The 24911-nt window shown below is 48.3% G+C and overlaps 1 protein-coding gene across 4 annotated transcripts; it reads left to right on the forward strand.

Annotated features, from left to right (window-relative positions):
* Window positions 1–7231: 7231 nt before the first annotated feature.
* LOC120247445 (complement C1q and tumor necrosis factor-related protein 9A) lies at window positions 7232–22952 on the forward strand. 4 transcript variants are annotated; one of them, XM_039255359.1, is made up of 4 exons: window positions 7235–7452; window positions 16901–17087; window positions 20425–20487; window positions 22011–22952. In XM_039255359.1, exons 2-4 carry the CDS (start codon window positions 16922–16924, stop codon window positions 22778–22780), a joined length of 999 nt encoding a protein of 332 aa, XP_039111290.1. In that variant the 5' UTR covers window positions 7235–7452; window positions 16901–16921; the 3' UTR covers window positions 22781–22952. The 4 variants fall into 4 exon arrangements, with proteins under 4 accessions (XP_039111312.1, XP_039111290.1, XP_039111302.1 ...); XM_039255371.1 differs by lacking the exon at window positions 7235–7452 and adding an exon at window positions 8121–8140; XM_039255365.1 differs by lacking the exon at window positions 7235–7452 and adding an exon at window positions 16587–16796.
* The last annotated feature ends 1959 nt before the right edge of the window (window positions 22953–24911 follow it).

Here is a 24911-nt window from a genome sequence, read left to right on the forward strand (position 1 = left end):
GCCCCTCAGTCCTACAGGGCTGTTGTCTAGACACAAAGCAAAAGTGCACTTAATTCCAACTTGGTTGCACAAAAGCAATCTTTTTGTAAAAGCCAGGATCCAATGTTTATCAGCTGGGAATCTCTACGTGCCCCCGATCGCTGATGGTTCTCAGTACAAGTCTACCCAGTTCCCTCTCCCGAAGAGAACAGCCCGATTACCTGGAGTTAAGAAGCAACTTGCTGTATGGTTAATTTATGGAAAAGCTGAAGTGCCCCTCACAGGACAGCGATAACACCTGTTTACAGATGTCCTTTCGATGACTGACGGGCCAGGGATGCGGACGGGCCACCAGTCAGCTAGGTCAGACGGCTCAAAAACCGTTGTCACTGTAAGAAACTTAACCTACAAATGTCCTTGTTAAGATTCCACTTGGCTAATGCTGTTATTCTCAGGATGCATACCATGAGAGCAGAGTTCCAACGGTTTTGAAAAGAATATCGTAGTCCGACTATCTGATCTCGAAAAGAAAAACCCCTGAAGCTTAAACAGTCGACGCAAATATACTTACCTACAACACACTTAACTTCACTGTCCTCGATTAGGTCACAGGCATCAACCTTCATATTTAGAAAATACTTTCCTTTAACTGATCCTGTAATTTAATAATTGGTCTCTTTTGTAAATATTAGCCTCAGTTGTGTTTACCTATTTTGCAGGCTTTTAGAGTCAAGTTTTCCTTGAATTTTAATTCAACATCAAGACAATGTTAAGTGACAGCTTTCACACCGATGAATGAGCTGTTGTCAGCTGAAGGACGTTGTACAAGACTGCTATAACTTGATATGTATTTCTGTTGAATGAAGTTTTTGTAAAAAAAAATATTGACAATGTTCTTTGAATGATTTCTTGTAAATGTTATGAATCTGTATTTGTTTTTTTGTATCTGTATATTAAAGTTCATTTGCCAAACTGATTCCAGTAATGCATTTGAGTAGTAAATAAGACCTTGTGTGTGTGTGTGTGTGTGTAATTTTTTTTTTTATTTTTTTATTTTTTATTTATTTATTTATTTATTTCTAGGAGAGAGAGAGAGACAGCGTGAGCAGGGGAGGGTCAGAGAGAGAGGGAGTCACAGACTGAAACAGGCTCCAGGCTCTGAGCCGGCAGTCAGCACAGAGCCCGGCGCGTATGACCCAGATTTCTATGGGTTCCTGGGATTTCAGCTAGCACTTAACCACTGTTGCTTTAATTTCTGTCTTTGATTCTAGATCTTGAGAATTTCTTTTTCTTTTGGATATCCTATAAATTCTTTCTGGGTGATAGGGGTGGGTGGTTATCTTTTCTACAGCATTTCAGTGTGTGTGTGATGGGCACAGGGCCGGTCTCAGGGGAGGATGCCATGGAGGGGCCTAGGGTCGCTTTTCAGGAAGAATATTTAATGGACAGTCAGGAAGAGAAATCCGTTTTTAAAAACTTGTTAGATGACGATGCATATTGTACCATCGAGAGATGATATTCTTTATCTAATTTTTTATTACTGGTGTTGAAAACTTCGAGATAGGATAGATAGTTTTTTGACAGTTTAAAAAGTGGACAGAAGCAGGGAGGAAGACCATAAAAATAATGTCATTCCTTAGGTGGGAAAAACTGAGGACTCAGCAAGAAATTAAAGTTCCAACTATGTGCAAAAGGAAGTTGGTTGGGAGGACAGATGGAGAAAATAATTTAATCTAAAAGCACTGGACATTTATTGTTATTATTATCATAAGAACACTTAACATGAGATCTACTTTCTTAAAAATGTTTTAGTGTACCTTAGAGTGTTGTTAAGCGCAGGTACAATGGGAAGATTGTTTTAAGGGAAACAAAAGCAGAATCTTGAATGGGAATTAGGGGAGGAGAGATAAGATCTTCTGTGATAAGTATACTCTTCAGTGAACATTCCTGAGTCCCAATAAGAGAGCAAAGGGATTGTGACTCTTGTCATTGCATGAGGCTGACAGAAATTGCATGAGCGTTTCCAAGTTGCTCCTTATCAGAGGAGGGTCTTTTGAATGTGGTCTAGACTACTCTTCAGGACCCAGGATGGACATGCAGATTGAATTAGCACTTAGATAGGATATAATGAATAATACTCATGATGCAGAAACTGTAAAAGTGATAAAAGAGCTAACAATTAGTTGAATATATTTGGAAGGACACACTCCAGTGGGTGTAGAGAGAAATGTGTGTACTTTGGTAGAGAATTTTAATTTTTTTTGTCTTCTGATCTCCTTCTCATTATAGTAATATATATTTCCTCAGAACTTCTTCTTTTTTTTTTCAAACTTTATTTACTTATTTTGAAAGAGAAGAAGAGAGAGAGAGAGAGAAAGAAAGCAAGCACGAGCAGGGGAGGGGCGGTGAGAGAGGGAGAGAGAGAATCCCAAGTAGGCTCCACATTGTCAGCACAGAGTCTGACGTGGGGCTCGAATTCACAAACCATGAGATCATGACCTGAGCCTACGTCAGGAAGAGTCAGATGGTTAACCAGCTGAGCCACCCCGGTGCCCCACTAGAGGCTTTGATGTCTTTCTTCCTATGCATTTTTGTCGAAGGCTTTGATCTGGACCTGTTTCAGATCTTTTCCTCTGAGAAGAATGCACAGAGACCGTCATGAAGAAAACTTCTTTAGGAGAACAGTAATGTGGGGTAGAAAGTGTCACTTTTCAGCTGGCTGCGTGTGATGTCATTGAGTGTTCACCATGTCTGCGCAGACAGGATCATGCCCTGCCTTGGCTTCTGCCTGAATTCTATCACCTACCCCGATGGCAAGGTTGTGCCTGGCCACGGCGAGGGGGACCTGTTCTCAATAGATACAGACCACCCCTCAGAGGCTTTTTGACGTGGTGTATCTTTCAGTTCTCAGCAGGAAGGCATACCAACTGGAGTCCTATACTTTTGAGGACTTGTCACCAGATCTCAGAGTTCCAGAAGTAGAAAGCCTCCTGTGTTTCATTTAGGAAGCTTCCAGCTGCTTAACGGAGTTGAACATTAAGCATCAAACACTGTTAGGTGTTCAGAGGTATACTTCTAAAGGGCTTGAGAGAAAGAGAATTAAAAACTCACAAAGCCCACACGGGAATGTGTGACGAAGCGTGACTTTCACGGTGTGATTGCCCCATGTGGCTGTTTACTGGATGTGGAAGGAAGTGCTGGTAATGATAAGGGTGGACTTAATTACTATAAATACATCAGCTTCTGCTTTGCCAGTCTGCACCACCTTTCCCCTCACTTAAATCAATATTTATCAGAAAACATTTGATTTTCCAACATCTTATGTTTGCACAGCTGTTTTGGTTTCTTTCTCAAAAGTTCCTTCACAGTTGCAAGGGAAGTGTCAGAAGTTAAAAACCTAAATTAAATCAAGAAGTACGAGGTTTATGCCAAGTGTGAAGAACGGGATGAAAAGCGTCCAGGAAGACTGTGCGAGTACAGGGTCCTTCAAAGCCCTCACAAGTTCCAAACGTTCTGCGCAAAGCAACTTGCTTTTTACAAAGTGCTTGTTAAGCTCTGACTTTGTGTGCATTTTGATTCCTTTAGGTCTTTGCATTTATTTTAAACTTGCTTCTGTTATGACTCTAGAAGCAAACTGTGATCCTTCCTCCTTTAAGTGGTGACAAGATGCTTGCACACCGCAACGTGGTGATCGTGTTCACAGTGAATGGCTCACAGAGCATGCCCAGGGGATGAGAATGCAGGAATTAAGTAATCCAGTAATGACAATGAGGGTAATTCCTCTTGTGTGGGGATAATGTTTAGTTGTGATTCCAATCCCTACCCTGTATCTGTCCTGATTTCTCTGGTTAGCCTTTAGTAATTAAAACTCAAATTACCTATCTGTCTATCTATATTTGTATCTATCCATCCATCTATCATCTACCTGTCTTTTTTCTTAAATTTTTTAAATTTATTTCTAGGAGAGAGAGAGACAGCGTGAGCAGGGGAGGGTCAGAGAGAGAGGAAGACACAGACTCTGAAACAGGCTCCAGGCTCCGAGCTGGCAGTCAGCACAGAGCCTGACGCGGGGCTCGAACCCACGAACCGCGAGATCATGACCTAAGCGAAAGTCGGACGCTCAACCGACTAAGCCACCCAGGCGCCCCTGTAATTTTTTTTTTTAATGGAAATTGAGCATTAGGAGCGTTTCTGGATGTACAGCCCTTTCCTGACTGGACAGTGATAGATGTCCTCTCAGTAAGAATTCACCCCGAGTGATCGGGCTTAAACCACTGGACACGTAGGAGAGGAAGGGCCCCCGGGGGAACAGGGAGGAGCCACCTGACTGAAAAAAGGCCCCACACGACATGAGACCGGGAAAGCTCCACCCGGAGTGAAAAGCTCTCCTTTGTAGGAGCAGCTCGCGGCTGGACGGTAGACGAGCCGCACGTGCCTTTGCACACCTTTCACTCCGGGTGGAGATCAGCCGCGGCACCAGGAGATCCGCTGCTTGCTTGCCCTCTGGGGGCGGGGAAACTGCGCGAATTTCCTTCTCTGATTAACAGCTCCGAGGAGTTAAGTAAATAGCCCATTGTCTGGGGCGACTGTAATCAGAAAAGTATTCCTATGAGGGTTGCCCAGCAGCCCAGTCCCCACTGTTTGTTTACCCTTAACGTCCACCTACTTCCCAAACTGACCTGATCCCTTTCCGGGGGCTGCACTGGAAGGGGAGACCGCTTAGGGGCAGAGCATGGGGGAGGGTGAACACGGGAATCGGAAAGGCGTCTCCAGGGTGGCTCCCAGGGAGCAGGCTGGTGCCCTATGTAGGAGGAGGTGAGAAGGGGGCAGCCGGAGGGAACTTTCCAGAAGAGCTGAGGGGCAGATGATCTAGCAGGAGTGCAGCCTGCCTCGTGCATCGGGGAGGCGAGCTGAGGCCGGTAATCCTCCCAAGGAGCGTGTAGCCCGAGAGGGAAGACCGTTCCTAAAGGTGTAATTGACATCGGTCATGAACTATGCGACCACCCGGTGGGGGGGGGGGGGCGGTGTTCAGGTCACAGCCTTCAGGGAGTGGAGTCCTTTCCTCTGGCAAGTGTCCGGTTGGGGAGGTGGCCCAGGAGGCAAGGCCCAGGCGGAATCCTGGAGGCCAACCCAGCGCGGAGGGCCCTGCGCGTGTCACGTGAATCAAACTGATGAGTCGTGTGAGAAACCGAAGTGGTAGAAGCTGGATCCCGGAGGGCCTGCCAACCAGCCTGAGGTTCTGGGAGTTCATTTCGTAGGCAAACAGGCAAACAAAAAAAAATTTGCTCAGCTCATCCCAGTGTCGGCAAAGGGCGGATTTCGCGCCAGAGCAGGAGGTGACTGGGGAGACCGCGTCCAGCAGAGAGAGCGGGGAAGGAGGGCGGCTGGACGTGAAGGGTGTTCAGCCGTGACCGTCACACAGCCCCCGAGAGGAGATGTGGTTCCCCAGTCCTGCCCTGGGGCGACGGCTGGGCGCTGCTGCCATCGACGGACCCGGAAAACGGCCGGGTTGGCGGGGCCCGTGTGACTTTCCGGGCTACCCGGCGGATAGGGCAGTGCCGTGTGCAGCTCCAGAGGTGAGAGGCAGCAGAGAGAAGAGCCCTGAAGGGGGGGGCGCGACCTGGGAGCACCCCCAGAGAACGAACGGGCAGAGGAAGAGGACGGGAGAAGCCTGGGTGGAGGCGGGGGGGGGGGGGGGGGGGGGGGGNGCTCAGACCCCTGGGCAGGAAGCAGCAAGGAAAGGGTGGAGAGTGGACCTAGAGAGACCAGTGCATGAACTGGTACTGATGAGAGAGGGTGGGGCAGGCTGGGGGCAGCCACAGCGCAAGGAGGGGGAGCTGTCAGCGGGGCAAATGCTGAGCCCCCCCCACCCGCCGCCACTAGGGAATGACGGGAGGTGTCGGGGTGCATTTAGGGCTCCAGAGGTCAGGCTATGGGTGATGGAAGGGAAGCGGGGCTGAGTTACGTTGCCAAATTAAGTGGTGCCGCTGTCCTGTGATGCTGGTATGGCTTTGCCTGCGGCACCGATGAGGCAGTGGAGGCAAGTAGAGAGCGTGTGACCTCTGTGCAACGGACTTGCCCGACCCGCGTTCCCCATTCTCCGGGTGGCCTCTGCGGTGCACCTAGGTTCTCCCAGTGGGTTCCCAACACCTCTGAAAAGCAGCTGTGTACGTGTGTCCTCCTGATGCTAATTCTTTAAACTTTATTTTTTTTAATGTTTTATTTATTTCTGAGAGAGAGAGAGAGAGAGACAGTGTGAGCAGGGGAGGGTCAGAAAGAGAGGGAGATACAGAATCTGAAACAGGCTCCAGGCTCTGAGCTGTCAGCACAGAGCCCGACGCGGGGCCTGAACCCACGAACTGAGAGATCATGACCTGAGCCGAAGTCAGACGCTCAACTGACTGAGCCACCCAGGTGCCCCCTCCTGATGCTAATTCTAAGTTAGAATCCATGTTCATAAACTGATGGGGAGAAATGAAAAGCTAATGATTACTGTAAGGTTTTTGAGTGAAAAAAGACTCCAAGGCAAAAGGTTCCGCAGAAGGAGTTTTATTGCCTGCACCCTCAGCCAAGGCGAGAGAATTTACGGGGACAGTTTTATTGCCTGTGTCCCCGGGCGAGGTTCCGCGACTCCAGAGCGAGGGGAGTCGGGGAAGTCGCGGCCTGGTTGGGTGGTGGTGGGGTTTTATAGCCTGTTAGTGGGGGTTCAGATAACAGGGGCAGTCTCTTGACTGGCAAGCCCAGGGTTGGAAGGTTTAAATTTCTGTTTCCCACTGATGTAGTAACGGCCACTGATGTAGTGGCGGGAAGGTCAGCCATCTTAAGAAGGTCTGCCATTCTGTGGTGTCTCTGCCCCACCTCTCAGCCGGCCCAACAATTACATGGCAAAAGAAATTGTATGTGCGTGTGTGTGTGTGTGTGTGCGCGCGTGTGAAGAGAATGTCCATTAAATACCAATGGACACACGGTGCCTAAAATCAAAGACCAACACAGAAGTTTGAGAGCTCTCATTAAATGAAGCCCATTCCAGTGATCTGGGATCCCAATAATCTGTTCGTCTGCAGTTGGGTCCTGCTGGCCCGTGACTGGCCCAAGGTCAGCGGGGAGGCCGCTCAAGCAAGGACACAAATATCACTTTATGCAAAGACACCTGCTGCGGGGATTCCTTCTCCCAGACTGGGACGGGTGCCTCGCTCGCTCTCCCTTTATTAAAAAGGATGGGGGTGGGGATAGAGGGAAGCCACGTTTTCTGAACTGATACCCGTAGAAGATGCTACCTGACTCCAGCCTGGCTGCAATTTTTGAAGTTCTTCCAAAACATCTTGTGCCTTACTCGGTTCCCTCCCCCTTCCTGCTGTTTTGCAGATACACCCACTAGGGAATTCTATGGCAGGAAGGCGGGATTGTATTTAGTTAGCCCTCGATTCCTGCTTTAAGCAGCAGCTGGGTGCAGCCTGCGGCCCTGGGCTTCAGGTAAGTGCGGTAGGAAACAATTGCTTTAAGTTCAGGTTGAGGCATCGGAGTCCTAAAACACGTCTTACCTAATCCGTGGGCTTCGTTATTTGCGAAGTAGGCAGCTGTCTGCCGCGCCTTGGGCGGGAAAGGAGCAGGCTGGCTCCACACTTGATTCTCGAGGACGACGGTGAGCCGGAGACTAAAGCAGATTTTGATGTTCCCCTTCCAGAACGCTGAGGACTGGCTGGGAAACTAGAGGAGGAAGCGTAAGGAGAGCAGACCTTCCTAGAGAGCTTTCTAGAGAAGCTCGTGGGTTACTTGGCACACATTTCAGCATGCCCATGTTTATGTGTGTGGGTGTCCTTACTAATCTACATGGCGCAGCTTGGAGACAAGCCCCTCGATGTATGTTAAAGAAGAAATACGTAACGTGTACAATGTTCAGGGCACATGGAAGAAAACGTATTTGATGAGCAAAAAATCTTTTGGTCTGGAGATTCTGAAAGTGTCAAATCCGGGAGGGGTTTGGGGGTCATTTCATGTCTCGCATGTGACAAGCAGCGAAGCAGCTCGGGGGCGGGGGACCCAGTACCGAGTGCTCAGCTGGGTTCTGGGCGGGTCTGTTGTTAAACGGAGCGACCGGGTTTCCAGAAATTCAGCAGTGAAGACCTACAGGTGGAGCAAAGGAGAAACAACGCAGAAATAAGTTCAGTTGGGACCTGCGGTGGGGGGGCGGGGGGTCTAAAAGACAGTAACTCCGAACTCCTTTGCGCCCCACCCCCACCCCCGGGGCGGTGATCAGGTTTGTGGGGCCACAGCGGAGTCCCAGGGTCCTTCACCCCGTGAACTCTGCGTTCCAGGAGGATTGCGTCCACTCCCTCCGCGGTCACATGCCTGTACGATCTGTCTCAGGCAGCGACTGTGGTCAGATCGGGACCCAAAGGGCTGTATACCCAAGTGCCAGCGACTCTGACGACTGGGTGACTCCACACGCCCACACACCTCCCTCACGTGGATGGGCTCTCACCTTTGCCAGCAGACGCCTGGCTTAGCAGTCGGGAAAGAGACCCCCAAATAACAGTGGCTGCAGCAGGTTTGCAGAGCACTTCTCTCTCGTGTCAAAGATGGGCTGGAGGGCGGGGCTGGTCCGTGTGGCCTCAGAGACCAGAGCTTTCCTGTCCCTGGACTGCTGCCCTCTTCCAAGGCGTCCGAGACGTCTCCCTCCCTGCGGGACACAGTCCGGCCGCGGGAAGGGGCGAGGGGCCCAGGCGGCTACAGCCCCCCGCTTCGGGCCTGAGGTCCCTGCACAGGTCCTTTATGTCCACGTCCCACTGGCCGGAATCTAGGTTCCTTGTGCTTCCCAGGCTGCTGCAAGGGAGGCTGGGAAATGTCCGCTGCGGGCAGCCTCAGCCACCTCAAATCTCTATCACAAGGAGCGAGGAGGGGAGGGGGGTTGGAGAAACTAGCGATCTGCACCGAAGGCATCGACCTGAATTAGAGTTAATACCCAGCCACGTCCCTGAGTGATGCTTTCCACACATGTGGAGCCAGGATGTACGTTTCTAAAGTTAATCATTCAACAAAGAATTGCCTGTGACATACTGAAAATAAGCAAGTGGAAAGATGCAGTCCTCAGAACGCTTATACCCTAGGGTGGCGCCTAATAAGTGCTCCCTAGCCTAGGAGCAGGGTGGAGCTGGGGTGGGGGTGGCAGTGATCCAGTTAGGAGAAGGGAAGGGGGACAGGGAGGGCAAGACGGAGATGAGGGGTCCTAGCTCTGTGCATTCTGGAGAAACAGAAATTAAAAGCTGAGTGCACCAATTGTGGGCTGAACTAATGAAACTGAGGATCCAGTTTATGGCTTTGTAAGAAGCACAAATGTAAGTTTTTATTTTGACAGATAACATCTTAATGTCTACTGCATTCCTTGTGCAAGGCCTCACTTCCTTCTGAATTTTCTTTTTTTTTTTTTTTTTAAATATTTTTATTTATTTCTAGGAGAGAGAGACAGCGTGAGCAGGGGAGGGTCACAGAGAGAGGGAGTCACAGACTCTGAAACAGGCTCCAGGCTCTGACCTGGCAGTCAGCACAGAGCCCGACACGGGGCTCGAACCCACGAACCGCGAGATCATGGCCTAAGCGAAAGTCGGACGCTGAACCGACTAAGCCACCCAGGCGTCCCCCTTCTGAATTTTCTTATTCGAGATGGTGCCATAACTTTTTTTTACTGCTCTTTGGGAGCAAAGCTTATTTGCTTATTCAAAATCATTTGTTGAAGGTTGTCTATGTGCTCGACATGAGGTCTAAGCAAGTGCTCAAAACTAGAGGAAGAAATGACAGAGGCGCCTGGGTGGCCGGGTCTGTTAAGCATCCAACTCCGGCTCAGGTCATGATCTCATGGCTCGTGGGTTCAAGCCCCACATCAGGCTCTGTGCTGACAGCTCCGAGCCTGGAGCCTGCTTCAAATTCTGTGTCTCCTCCTCCCTGCTTCTCTCTCTCTCTCTCTCTCAAATAAACATTAAAATAATTTTTAAAAGAGAAATTACGGAAAGATAGATGTTACCTCCTCCCTAGCTGGAGGACAAAATGGAGTTTATCCCCACTGTGACCGCTTTATGACTTTATGATCCTTTTATTATTGGAATAACTGTAACACATTTGAAAAAATTAAAAAGGAACAATGTAGATCCCTTCACAGAGGTTGGTTTGCGCCATGTAGATTCAACTACGACCAGTCGCTTCTGAGTTAAACCGAAGAGGATGGTGTACATGGTTTATGGAATTTGGCTCTAAGAAAACAACTCAACTTCCTGAAATGGCGTAAGTTTGTGACTTCAAAGGGAAACATCTGTATTTCCTTTTCTAAAAGTACTTCCTTTGCCATCAAACCGGACCCTGTGATATTTAGAAGCTTCCATAAGATGGCGATATCATCCTTTGGATGGCAAGTCTTGCTGGTTTTAAAAATATTTATCTAGAAATACTTTAATAGACCCTGTAAAAAAGCATTATTTTAAAAAGGAAAAACTCCCATAGCCCTGCTTTTCTAAAGCAACCATATTCATTTGGATATATTTGGACCTGGTTTTTGTCGATATGCATGTATAATTACATAGGTACCTATGTGATTCATGATGTGCACGCCATTTAAGTCTGCTTTTTAAAAATTCAACACAACATCAGGGCACCTGGGGGGCTCAGTTGGTTAAGCATCTGACTCTGGCTCAGGTCATGATCTCACAGTTTGGGAGTTCGAGCCTTGCATTGGGCTCTGTGCTGACAGCTCTGGGCCTGGAGCTGCTTCAGATTTGATGTCCTCCTCGCTCTCTCTGCCCCTCCCTTGCTCATGCTCTGTCTCTGTCTCTCTCTCTCTCAAAAAGAAACATTTAAAAATAATGTTAAATTAAACACAACATATATCTTTCACATATTTCTACATGACCTTCATAATTATTTCAGGAGTTACATAACTACTTAAGAACCACCGATGGTAGCACATTACGCAGCACACGCTTTCTCCCTTTTACAGGTAATGCTGTGGTTAATATCTTTGGCAAACACGTTTTGGGTTACTAAGAAGAATTTCCGGCATGAGATCACTGGGTTTAAGATACAAATGTCTTTTCTCTTTATCTGAAAGGTTGTGCAAATGGACGTCGCCCTCAGCCCCGTATGAGGATCTGGGTTGTGACCTGCTTCACTAGCCTCATGTTGTTATTTTTTTTCCTCCAAATTTTAATCTAAATTATGTGAGTTAACACATAGCGTAATATTGGTGATTCATCCCTTACGTACAACACCCAGTGCTCGTCATAACAAGTGTCCCCAGTAGCCGCCGCCCACCAGCCCATCTCCCTCCTTCCTCAGTTTGTTCTCTGTCGTTAAGTGTTTCTATGATTTGTGTCCCTCTCTCTTTTTCCCCTCCTATATGTCCATCTGTTTTGTTTCCTATTCCCACATATGAGTGAAGTCATGTGGCATTTGTCTTTCTCTGACTTACTTGGCTTAGCATAATATCCTCTGACTCCATTCATGTCATTGCAGATGGCAAGATTTCATTTCTTTTTTTTTTTTTTTTTTTTATTTCTAGGAGAAAGAGCGTGAGCAGGGGAGGGTCAGAGAGAGAGGGAGTCACAGACTCTGAAATAGCCTCCAGGCTCGGAGCTGGCTGTCAGCACAGAGCCCGACGCGGGGCTCGAACCCACGAATCGTGAGATCATGACCCAAGCAAAAGTCAGATGCTTAACCGACTAAGCCACCCAGGCGCCCCTTCATTTCTTTTTTGATGGCTGAGTAATATTCCGTTGTATATCTATACCACTTCTTTCTTTTTTTAATTAAAAAAAGTTTTTTCTGTTTACTTTGAGAGACACAGAATGTGAGCAAGGGAGGGGCAGAGAGAGAGAGAGAGAGGGAATTACAGAATCTGAAGCAGGCTCCAGGCTCCGAGCTGTCAGCACAGAGCCCAATACGGGGCTTGGACCCACGAACCATGAGATCGTGACCTGAGCCAACATCGGCACCCCTGTATCACATCTTCTTTATCCATTCATCAGACGATGGACACTTGGGTTCTTTCCATTAATTTGACTATTGTTGATAGTAATGCTAAAAACATCAGGGTGCATGTGTCCCTTTGAATCTGTATTTTTGTATCCTTTGAGTAAATGCCTAGTAGTGCAGTTATTGGATCATAGAGTAGTTCTATTTGTAACCTTTTGAGGAACCTCCATACTGTTTTCCAGAGCGGCTGCATCAGTTTGCATTCCCACCAATGGTGTAAAAGGGTTACACCCTTTCTCCACATCCTTGCCAACATGTGTTGTTTCCTGTGCTGTTAACTTCAGCCATTCTGACAGGTGTGAGGTGATATCTCATCAGGATTTTGACGTATATTTATGTGACGGTGAGTGATGTTGAGCATCTTTTCATGTGTCTCTTACCATCCGAATATCTTCTTTGGAAAAATGTCGATTCATGTCTTCTGCATATTTCTTCACTAGATTAGTTGTTTTTTGGGTGTTGAGTTTGATAATTTCTTTATAGATTTTGGATACTAACTGTTTATCAGATGTGTCATTTGCAAATATCTTCTCCCATTTCGTACACTGTTTTTCAGTATTGTTGGTTGTTTCCTTCCCTGTGCAGAAGCTTTTGTCTTGATAAAGTCCCAATAGTTCATGTTTGCTTTTGTTTCCCTTGCCTCTGGAGATGTGTCTCGTAAGAAGTTGCTGCGACCGAGGTCAAAGAGTTTGTTGGTTGGTTTCCTGTCTCACATTTAGGTCTTGCATACACTGTGAATTTATGTTTGTGTATGGTGTAAGAAAGTGGTCCAGGTTCATTCTTCTCTGTGTCACTGTCCAGTTTTCCCAACACCATTTGTTGAAAAGACTATCTTTTTTCCAATGGATATTCCTTCCTGCTTTGTCAAAGATGAGCTAACCATAGAGTTGTGTGTCCCTTTCTGGGCTTTTTATTCTGCCCCATTGATCTATGTGTCTGTTTTCATGATTGTGTCGTACTGTCCTGATCACTACAGCTTTGTAATATCGCCAGAAGTCTGGAGTGATGCCCCTAGCTTTGCTTTTTCAGGATTGCTTTGGCAATTCGGGGTCTTTTGTGCTTCCATACAAACTTTAGGATTGTTTGTTCTAGCTCTGTGAAAACTGCTGGTGGTATTTTGATAGGAATTGCATTCAATGTGTAGATTGCTTTGGGTAGTATAGACATTTTAACAATGTTTGCTTTTCCAATGCATGTGCCTGGAATATTTTTCCATTTCTTTGTGTCCTCTTCAGTATCTTCCATAAGTGTTCTATAGTGTGCAGAGTACAGATCTTTTACCTCTTTGGTTAGGTTCATTCCTAGCTATCTTATGGTTGTTGGTGCAATCGTAAACACAATCGATTCCTTGATTTCATTTTCTGCTGCTTCTTTATTGATGCATAGAAATGCAATAGATTTCTCTACGTTGATTTTATATCCTGTGACTTGCTGAGCTCATGTCTTCGTTCTACCAATTTTTTGGCGGAGTCTTTTGGGTTTCCTACATAGAGGATCATGTCGTCTGCAAGTAGTGAAAGTTTGACCTCTTCCTTGACATTAAAAAAATTAAAATCTACTTTGTCTGATATAAATATGGCTTTCTTTTGGTGTCCGTTAGCATGATAGATGATTCTCCATCCTCTCGCTTTGGTTTTTTTCCATCCCCTCACTTTGAATGTGCAGATGTCCCCTTAGGTCTAAAATGAGTCTCTTATAGGCAGCATATAGATGGGTCTTACTTTTTTTTTCCATTCTGATACCCTGTGTCTTTTGATTGGAGCATTTAGGCCATTTACATTCAGAGTATTTATTGACAGATATGAATTTAGTGCCATCATGTTACCTGTAACGTTGGTGTGTCTGCTGATGTTTTCTGTTCCTTTCTAGCCTTTGTTGCTTTTGGTCTTCTTTTCCCCACTCAAAGTGTCCCCTTGAATATTTACTGCAGGGCTAGTTGGGGGTCATGAACTCCTTTAGTTTTTGTTTGTATGGGAAGCTCTTTATCTCTCCTTCTATTCTGAATGACAACCTTGCTGGATACAGTGTTCTAGGCTGCATATGTTGTTCATTCAGTACATTGAATATCTCCTGCCACTCCTCTGGCCTGCCACGTTTTTGTGGACAGATCTGCTGCCAGTCTGATCTGTCTTCCCTTTTCCCTTGCTGCTTTCAGGAAGGGAATTTGACTATTTTTTTGTCTATGTATTTTCTGAATTTGACTATTAAGTACCTTGATGATGGCTGGGTTTTGATGAATGTAATGGGAGTTCTTGGGGGGCGCCTGGGTGGCTCAGTTGGTTGAGTGCCCAACTCTTGATTTTGGCTCATGTCATGATCTTGTGGTTTGTGAGATCAAGCCCTGTGTCTCTCTCCTCTCTCTCTCTCTCTCTACGCCTCCCCTGGTCCTGTGCACTTTCTCTCAAAATAAATAAACTTTTTAAAATGGGATTTCTCTGTGCTTCTTGGATTTCAATATCTATTTTCTTCCCCAGATCAGGAAGGTTTTCAGCTATAATTTGATCAAATAAACCTCTCTTCCTTTGTCTTTGTCCTCTTCTTCTAGGACTCTTATGAAACAAGTGTTATTATGCTGTAAGGAGTTACTGAGTTCTCTAAGTCTAATACCTTTATTTCCCCCTTTTTTCCAGCTACATGATTTTCCATAATTTTCTCTTCTCTATCACTGATTTGTTCCTCTGATTTGTCCATCCTCATTGCCATGGCATCCAATCAGGTTTGCATCTCAGTTGTAGCAATTTTAATTTCAGCCTGACTAGTTTTTAATCCTTTTATTTCCGCAATAAGGGATTCTCTAGTGTCCTCTATGCTTTTCTCAAGCCTAGCTAGTATCCTTATCATTGTTTTAAATTCTAGTTTAGACATCTTACTTATATCCGTATTGATTAAGTCCCTGGCTGTCATTTCTTCCTGTTCTTTCTTTTGGGGTGAATTTCTCATCTTGTCAATTTGGGGGGGTGGGGAAAGAACAAATAATAAGAACGTAAAAATTTAAAAACTGAAAAAAATAATAAAGGAAGCTAGAACCTAGGTGTATTTTGGTCTGCTTGTTAAAAGAAGCTAGAGAAAGGAAGGAGAAGGAAGCAAGGAAGCAAGCAAGCAAGCTTGGGCTTCCCCTATTCTCTGCCATCACAACCCGTCCTCTGTGTGGCACGAGTCTCATGTTATTTCTTGTTTTATGTCCTAAGCTATTTGTCACAACACATTCATTTCATTCAACACGTATTTATCCAACACACTGTTGTGGGCTTAATGCTGAGTACCAGGAGTACGGGAAGGAGAAAAATACAGTCAGAGTTTTAGTCATACAATGACAGAAATAAGGGCAGCCCCCTACCATGGTGCCGTGAAAGAGTGGCATCGATGTGGGGCCCCTTCCTGGGGAGATTTGCTGTAGTCGAGAGGGTCCCATGAATTCTGGGTGCGCGTTGCCTTAGGGTCTTGCCTGTGTGTTCTCTTTGTCCACAACACTTGGCCTAACTAGCCTCTCTGCTCCTTTCGATCTCATTGCAAAGCTCACCACCCAGAGTTGGCCTCACTCCTGATGGGGCTGGAAAGCAAATCCAAAACTTGTCATGGGGCCTGAAAGTGTACTTCGCAAACTGCTTGTCTCTTGCGGTGTGTGCGCGTGCTCTCCACGGTGGTTTCTAGGGGTGCCTGGGTGGTCCAATTGGTTGAGCATCCAACTTCGGCTCAGGTCATGATCTCACTGCTTGTGGGTTTGAGCCCCACATTGGGCTCTGTGCTGATAGCTCAGAGCCTGGAGCCTGCTTCAGATTCTGTCTCTGTGTCTCTGCCCCTCCCCTGCTCACGCGCTGTCTCTCTATCTCTCTCAAATATAAAAAATAAAACAAAAAAATTTTAAAAATTTAAACCAAAGGATACTTCTATTCATCGTAGGACAGCTTGGAATGCTTTACTCTTTTTCATTCTGTTTTATTATTTTTATCGTGGTAAAACAAACATTATATAGAAGGTACCATTCTAGCCACTTTCAAGCATCAAGTTCAGTGGCATTAAGTACATCCACATTTTTCAACGGTCCCCACCATCCGCTTCCAGTACTCTTTCATCTTCCCAAACTGAAACTGTGTCCCCATAAGCCCTCCATTCCCCTTCCCCAAGCTGCTGGCACCCACCATTCCGCTTTGTGTCTCTGTGAATGTGACTACCCTAGGGACCTCATATGAGTGGAATCACATAGTATTTGTCCTGTCTGGTTTATTTCACTTAGCGTAATGTCATTAAGGTTCAGCCGTGTTGTGGAACCTATGCCGGAACGTCCTTCCTTTTTAAGACCGAGTGGCATCCTGTTGTATGTGTAACACATTCTGCCGTCCATTCGCGTGTCAGTGGGCGTGTGGGTCGTCTCCACCCTGGGGCAGCTTTGAATGAAGCTGCCGTGAATGTGGGTGTACAAGCATCTGTTGAGTATCTCCACTTTGAATTCTTTTGCGTGTCTACCCAGAAGTGGGGTTGCTGAGTCCAATGCTAATGTTGGCTCTGCTTTACTATTGAAAATGCACTTTTCATGCACTTTGTAATCAAGTTTGTTTTTTACAGCAGCCCCGAGAAGTAAGTATTATTCTCTTCTCTGGCTCCAAAACGTGGTTTGGCCAAAGTGGAGCGGAGTGGTAAATGGAAGTACCCGACCTGGAACTCGGCCTTCTCCTTGACCGTTCGCCGTGAAGAGTGGTCCTAGTCAACGTGTTCTCTTCAAGAACAGTGGCCTTCTGGTTGTGGGAAGCTTTGTCTGCTAGTGGCTTCTCCCCTTACCTGTGTTGGCCGTTCGTACCAAGGTTGATCGGGAGCGGGTCCACGTCCCACACTGAGGAAGAGAGGCTGCGTCTGTGGCCCCAGGAACCAAGGCTTTTCGTCTTTGGTCTGTGTTCCCCTCTTTCAGTTCAGCTCCGTCATCTGAAACATGAGGATCTGGCTGCTTCTGCTTGTGAGTGGAATCTGCCTGGGAAGCGTGAACCCACAGGACACGTGCAGGCAAGGGCACCCCGGCGTCCCCGGGAATCCGGGTCACAATGGCTTGCCTGGGAGAGACGGACGCGACGGAGCAAAGGGCGACAAGGGAGACGCAGGTACTCAGCACGTGGTAGCCTTCGGCTACCCTTCCGTTTACCCTCTGTTCCTCTTACCTCCCCCACTCGTTCATCACCAGTGCCGTCACCACCCGCCCGCCCCCCTCCTTCATTTGTGTACCCATTGCTCGGAAAGTGGTGACTGAGCGCCTGCTCCAGGCTGGATTCCAGGTGCGGCGCAGGATGAGACCAACACGGCTTCCCCCTGCATGGGCGTTCTCACCTGGGGGACACCTGCTCTTTGGCCATCATGTCTGCTACTGCAGGCCGTCTGATGTTGTAGATCTGGTGAGGATGTCATAGATCTTCCTGCCTCAGGTGCAGGTGTGGTGGGGCTTCGGCGCGTGGAGCACACAGGGAAATCTGATCGCTGAATATTTAGCCGAGAGCTCCTTGCTGCCATGCAGAGAGAGTTAGTGCCTCGCCACACAGCAGGGCAGGTGACCTGGAGGGACAGGGAACACGAAAGTAGGTGGTAAGTGAAGCCGCACAGCTGTACTCAGGTGTTGGGTCCCGCCCCAGGGTCTGGGGATCTGGGGACAGGATACAGCCTCTGGGAAGGAGATTTGCAAAAGGCAGGGTATGTGAGTGGTTTCCATAACAATGACTGATAGACTTGGTTCTTGAACCGGGTTCTTGAGCCTGGGTCTGACCACAGGGTCACATACCTGCACCGTAAGCAGAATGATCTATCTGGGTCCAGGGGAAAGACATCAAAACATTTTAAAAGATAAGTTTAGAGGGCGCCTGGGGGGCTCAGTCAGTTAAGCATCTGACTTCAGCTCAGGTCACAATCTCACAGTTCATGGGTTCGAGCCCCGTGACAGGCTCTGTGCTGACAGCTCAGAGCCCGGAGCCTGCTTCGGATTCTGTCTCCGTCTCTCTGCCCCTCCCCCGCTCGCGCTCTGTCTCTATCTCTCTCTTTCTCAAATATAAAATAAGACATTAGGCAAAATTGAAAAAAATAAAAGATAATTTTAGAGGAAGAAAAAAATTGAGCTTTGAAAATATTTAATATATAAATTGACTTGGGTGGCTTTATTTGGTCCCTTTGCAGATGGACATGTCATTTGAGGCCTAAAGCATGTCCCATGGGAGGAGTAGGGGCCCTCACCCGTTCATTGTCCATCAGGGTACTGTGGCCAATTGAGGTTACGTGTGCCCAGCCCACAGGATTTTCAAATTGTACTATCGAACTCACACAAACAGAAGGGTGCCCGCAGATACTTCCGCAGAAACTCAAAGATCGAAGGTCGACTTGATAATGCAAACGTTGAAGAATCACACAAAAATAGCAGAGTTTTCATTTCTCTTCTCAGTGTGAACTTTTCAATTGCGCGTGAGCAGGAGAAAATGAGGATGAACTAGTCAGGTCTGACAAGATGTCTGACAAACACCTAGAAATTTTTAAGACATGGGACCTATGGAAATACATTGAAATTCATTAGAATGAATCTCATCCCAACTGTAAACTGTACCATGAGATATCAGTTATCATAGAAACACCCCAATTGAAGGAGACACTTCAGGACTCTGTGGAATCTGAAAGCAAACCACCATCACCTTCCGCAGCAATGCATTATAGTGCGAACTTCATCAAATTTAAGGACGAATATGTAGAACCCTTTTGCTATTTCAGAATCCTGTCAGAAGATTAGATATTCCTCTGACTATATTAAAAATGGTTGAAACGATACACAGAAAGCAACTTCAGGATAGGCTAAAATGAATGCTTTGCCAGCAGATGCTGTTGGAATATGGATTTTTTTAAAGTTTATTTTATTTTAGAGGGTGGGGGGGGAGGGGCAGAGAGGGGAGAGAATCCCAAGCAGGCTCCACGCTTATGGGGGAAGGCTCGATTTCACGAACTGTGAGATTGTGACCCGAGCTGTAATCAAGAGTTGGTCGCTTAACTGACTGAGCCCCCCAGGACCCCCAGAATATGGGCTCTAAAAAGACTTTGTTAAGTTTTGGAGAAATGAATATTAGAACGAATTACTTACTATGGGAGTCGGCTGCACAGCTGAAATGAAAACCCAGGTGTTTTCAGGTGTTTCTCTGCTCATGGCATTTGGGAATCCAGGGGATTTGTTGGGTGGGCTGGCAGAAGCAGAGAGTCACCAGCCATCTCTCTTACCACCGCCCTGCAAATCGGCTCCGTGGGGTCTCCAATGGGTAACATCTCTGGTAGAATCCATGTCACTCTTTGGCATTAGACCAGTCTCGTTTCTGGGTAGTAAGAAGCCCAGTCCAAGTAGATGGCAAAACCTCAATCTTATTGAAATCCATTCTTCTCGCTTCCCCCTCCCACTGGGACCACAGTGTGTATGCATGTATGTGCATGCAGGTGGGTGTACATGGGTGTATGCGTGTGTGTGCATACGTACACAGGATACACTTGTGTCTTCGTGATTCCCTCATCTTTTGCTTCTACTCTCCTTCCTTACAGCAAGGACTCCCTTTGATTCCAGAGATGTTGACTTTTAACTTGGGAAGCTGGGGCTCAGGATAGCCTGTTCTGGGCTCCAAACTTGTGTGTGGGCAGCTAAACTTCACTTACCTGATGTTCTCATTGGGGTTGGCCAGGCTGGCTTAATCAGTGACATTTACCACCACTCTAAGGTGCCGGAGAGACCCTTCCAGAACCCTCCCTTCCATCCCAGATAGTGCCAGGTAACCAGAGTCATCTGTGCTTTCATAGGAGGCTAGTGAACCTTCCACTCCACTCTACACGAGCGTGATAGGAAAAGGGCAGAAGTGAGAAAGCCACCCAGTGCCTCCAACGGTCAGTCCCTCCCCAAGCGCCCCTCACAAGAGAAAAACGTAATTGTGATCATCTGGGCACATGTGACCATCCTGTCCCATTTCCTGGAGCTGGGGGCTTGGGATGTCCACTCAATTCAGTGCATAATTCACTTCTTTTTTTTTTTTTAATTTTTTAATGTTTTATTTATTTCTAGGAGAGAGAGAGAGACAGCATGAGCAGGGGAGGGTCAGAGAGAGAGGGAGTCACAGACTGAAACCGGCTCCAGGCTCTGAGCCGGCAGTCAGCACAGAGCCTGACGCGGGGCTCGAACCCACGAACCGCGAGATCATGACCTAAGCGAAAGTCGGACGCTTCACCGACTAAGCCACCCAGGCGCCCCAGCATAATTCACTTCTATTACACAACTCACATCTGCCTCTCTCCACCCGCACTTCTGCAAAAGACAGTGTGTGCGTGGGGGGCGGGGCACACTCCCAGGACTCTTCAGTCTACACCCCCCGTTGAGACCGGTGGTCGGGAAATGCGGAATCAGAATTTTAAGTCCTGTCCATTCTCTTCTCTCCCACCTAGGAGAACCAGGACATCCTGGTGGTCCAGGGAAGGATGGAGTGAACGGAGAGAAAGGCGAGCGAGGTCAGAAATTGTGTTCCATTTCACGGCGCTCTACTTCTGAGCCATCGGTGGTGGCTTAAGCATTTGGCGCTCAAGGGCAAGTAGCCTTCGTAGCCTCTGACGATGATGATCCAGCAATAAGGGCAACACAGCTCTTGCTTTCTAGAAGCTCATGATTCTTCTTCTGTCAAGGGCCAGATAGTAAACAATCTCAGGTTCCCAGGCCACGCGGCCACAACCGCAGGGTGAAGCAGCCGTGGAAGTACGTGGGCTGTGTTCCTGTGACGCGCCGTGAAAACCCGAAGCCGGATTCCATATAAGGTTCACGTATCGCAGAATATTACTGGTGACACTTAAAAGTGCAACCCATGCTCAGCCTGTGGGCCAGATACAGGCAGGTGGGAGGCGGGAGGCGGGCTTTGCTCACAGGCCTGTTGTAGCGGGTGAGCCCTGAGGAGGGACGCTGACTCTGTGCTTCGGCGACACTTCCTCGAGAAGTGGCACTGGAGTTGGGCCCGGCAGGGTGAGGAGGGCGCTGGCACTTGTGACTGATGGGCAGGGAGAATGGCCTCAGTGGCAGACACTTTGTGCTAGGTCACGCTATGTGCTTTTCACATATTTTTTGTTAGCTTATTTATTTATTTTGAGAGGGAGCGAGAGCGAGAGAGCGCACGTGTGCAGGAGGGGCAAAGAGAGGGAGAGAGAGAGAATCCTACGCAGGCCCTGCACTGTCAGCACAGAACCCAATGTGGGGCTCCAACTCCTGAACCGTGCAATCATGACCTGAGCCCAAAACGAGTGTCCAACCGACTGAGCCACCCAGGCGCCCGGTTGTTCACATATTGACTCCCTACGCAGCCTGTACATGAGGTAGTATGATGATCCCAGTCTTACAGATGAGGAGACAGGTGGAGGTGGCCAAGCAGCGTGTCCCCTTGCGCGTGCGTGCAGGAGGGAGGGATGGACCTGTGCTCATCACCACTCCCCCGGGTGGGGCTGGAGGCGACAGGGCCCGGTGATGAACAGAGGGACGCAGCGGTGCCTGGGCAGGCCGGACCGGACAGCCGAGACCCGTGGCTGCCACGCTTCAGGAAGACATCGTACGGTGTTCACTCCGGGGAGGGGTGTTTGACAGGAAGTCACAGAGCTAGAGCTGAGGGGCGGTTCGCTGAAAGTAGTTGGAGTCCATCTGCCTTTGTTGGTTTCTCTATTCCAACGCCATGGGCTCGAGGACCGGCAGGGTTTGGCGGTCCGAGTCGACCGCGACAGTCCGGGGCTGGGATTTCTAACGTGAACCCCGACACTAACACAGCGGACGGGAGTAAGAAGGCGTTTGGCACCCAAGCGCGCGTGTGATTGTGAGTGTGAGCGGGTGTGTACGCCGCGCACGCAATTTAGGAAGTAAATTAACGTTCCGCCCTGAGCATGTGCCGAACTTGCACTCCTGTATCCCACTCATATGCTCAGTATCGGAGAAGCCAAAGCTGGTGGCGCAAGGGGATGTCTCACCCATCGCTTCCTGTGTTCTCTCTTTTTCCGCCTAGGAGCAGATGGAAGAGTTGAAGCCAAAGGCATCAAAGGGGATCAAGGCTCGCAGGGACCCCCGGGAAAACACGGGCCGAAGGGCTTTGTGGGTCCCATGGGAGAGAAAGGTCTCCGGGGGGAGACTGGCCCTCGAGGACAAAAGGGGGAGAAAGGTGACGTGGGGCCCACCGGTCCAGACGGGCTACGGGGCGACAGCGGGCCTTCAGGCCCCCCGGGTTTGCCTGGCCCTGCGGGCCCCATCGGAAGGCCTGGCCCCAAGGGAGACGCTGGCCCCCTCGGGCCCCAGGGGGAGCCAGGGGTCCGGGGACTGAGAGGCTGGAAAGGGGACCGAGGCGAAAAAGGGAAAATCGGCGAGACTCCGGTCTTGCCCAAAAGCGCTTTCACGGTGGGGCTCACGGTCCTGAGCAAGTTTCCTGCTCCGGACGCGCCCGTCAAGTTTGACAAGATCCTGTACAACGAATTCAGTCATTACGACGTGGCCACGGGGAAGTTCACGTGCCACGTGGCCGGGGTCTACTACTTCACCTACCACATCACCGTGTTCTCCCGGAACGTCCAGGTGTCTCTGGTCAGAAACGGGGTGAAAATGCTGCACACCAAGGACGGCTACACGAGCTCGGAGGACCAGGCGTCCGGCGGCATCGTGCTGCCGCTGAAGCTGGGGGACGAGGTGTGGCTGCAGGTGGCAGGTGGGGACAGGTTCAACGGCTTGTTTGCAGACGAGGACGACGACACAACCTTCACAGGCTTCCTTCTGTTCAGCCAGTGACGGAGGCGTTTGCGACTCCGCCTCACCACCGTCAGGGAGGCTCGGTTAAGACCTCCTGGTGACTCGACTCTACGAATTACTCTCGTCATTGTAATAACCGTGGGGGGCAGGGGGGCAACCAAACGCTCGCCCTAGGGCGCCTGGCTGGCTCAGCCGGGGACGCCTCACAGCTCTCGACCTCGCGGTTGTGAGTTCAAGCCCCGTGTTGGGCGTAGAGATTACTTAAAGATACAATCTTAAAAAAAAAAAAATACCTGCAGCATTTATTATAATTTATTTATGATTTTTCATCGTTCCCCCTATCCGAAGAGTCCTTTGCACGTTGAGTGTCTTATGGGAATAGGGTCCTGATGTCATTTTGGTTCTTGAAGGAGCCACATAAGGTCTTACCCTGCATCTGAATTGCTGGGGAACAGCCGGGAGAAAGGCAAGTGTTCAAGTGTTCATTCCATTTCGTAACGAGCACAAGTTGGAAGTTGCTGACGGGACATTCCAGAAAGCTGCAGAAAACATTGCTCATTTAACTTAGGTTTAATCGCCATTCCGGTCAAGAAATAGTTGTTGAGGAAACCATTTCCTCAACTTGAATCTTTCCTGCGATTATTGTAACAAGGCACCACGAACGAGGGTGTTGAAAACCACAGAAAGTACCTGTCTCAGGACGCTGGAGGCTAGGAGTCTAAAATCAAGGTGTCAGCCAGGCCAGCATCCCTCTGAAGCCCCTGAGGAAGGTTCTACTTGGCTCCTTCCAGCTTCTGGTGGACCGGGCATTTCCCGGCTTGAGGAAGCCTCCAGGCTCTACCCCCGAACTCACCTGGCCATCTTTCCTCTATGTCTGCCTGTGTGCACACCTCCCTTTTCTGATAAGGACACCAGTCCTTTGGATTAGGGGCCACCCTAATCTAATATGCCCTTATCTTAACCTGATTACAGCCATACAGACCCTGTTTCCAAATAAGGTCACGTTCACAGATACTAGGGACAGAACTTGAACGTTTCTGTTTGGGAGACACAATTCACTGTATAATAGGCTGTTCTGATCCTCCCAAAGCCATGACCTTCCCCGATGCCAAGTACGCTCACCCTCTCCCAACATCCCCCAAAGTCTTAACAATGTCAGCATCAATGCTAACTCTAAGTCTCATCTAAGAATCGCCAGCTCAAAGCCCCCAATTTCATCATCTGAACCCTTTAAGTCAGTTATAATTTAGAAGCAAGATCTAAGGCGTGGATTATCCTGGGGCAAAATCCCTCTCCCTCTGGGAACCTGGGAGCCCAGACGCATCCTTTTCTTCCAGGATACAGTGGTGGGAAAGACACAGGATGGACAGTCCCGTTCCAAAGGGGAGGAAAAAAGGATCGCAGATCTCTAACAAGTTTATTTTATTTATTTTTAAAGCAGTTATTTTTAAAAATTTTTTTAAAAAGTTTAATTTCTTTTTGACAGACAGAGAGAGAGAGAGAGAGAGAGACAGCATGAACAGGGGAGGGTCAGAGAGAGAGGGAGACACAGAATCCGAAGCAGGCTCCAGGCTCTGAGCTGTCAGCACAGAGCCCGATGCGGGGTTCGAACCCACGAACCGTGAGATCATGACCTAAGCCGAAGCCCGACACTCAACCGACTGAGCCACCCAGGTGCCCCAAACAAGTTTAACACACAGCAGGGTGAATTCCATGTGATTTTTTTCACTGCTTACCTTATAAATATTTTATTTAAAAAAATTTGTTTTCAGCATTTAGAACCATGAGATCATGACCTGAACTGAAGCCAGATGCTTAACTAACCAAGGCACCCAGGCGCCCCGTAACCTTATAAAAATTTGAAAGGAGCTCCTCAAAAGGAAAAGGTTCCTGGGAAGAGACACCAAACAGTTACAGTGGAAAGCGGAGGATGGGGGTGAGTTTACTAAGGAAATGGGGTAAAGGGAAAATTGAGTCTTAGGCCATAGCAGCGATTTCTTGTTCAGATGGGCACCATCCACTTCCCCCTCGTCTGGTCCTCATGTGCGTCCTCACACACATCTTTCCAAGGGTGTAGACTCTACACTCTGGGTGGACATGGGACTCAGGCCTGGCTAACAAGAATAGCACCTTCTGGCCATGGTGACTCTTTCCAAAATGGCGCCTGAAC

The sequence above is a fragment of the Hyaena hyaena genome, unplaced genomic scaffold (assembly GCF_003009895.1).
Source record: "Hyaena hyaena isolate Hyena2069 unplaced genomic scaffold, ASM300989v1 scaffold_11, whole genome shotgun sequence".
Lineage (NCBI taxonomy): Eukaryota > Metazoa > Chordata > Mammalia > Carnivora > Hyaenidae > Hyaena > Hyaena hyaena.

Coding starts and splice junctions, on each gene's coding strand:
- LOC120247445 (XM_039255359.1), top strand. CDS start 16,922: ATGAGGATCTGGCTGCTTCTGCTTGTGAGTGGAATCTGCCTGGGAAGC. Junction 17,088..20,424: donor GGGCGACAAGGGAGACGCAG/GTACTCAGCACG, acceptor TCTCCCACCTAG/GAGAACCAGGACATCCTGGT. Junction 20,488..22,010: donor CGGAGAGAAAGGCGAGCGAG/GTCAGAAATTGT, acceptor TTTTCCGCCTAG/GAGCAGATGGAAGAGTTGAA.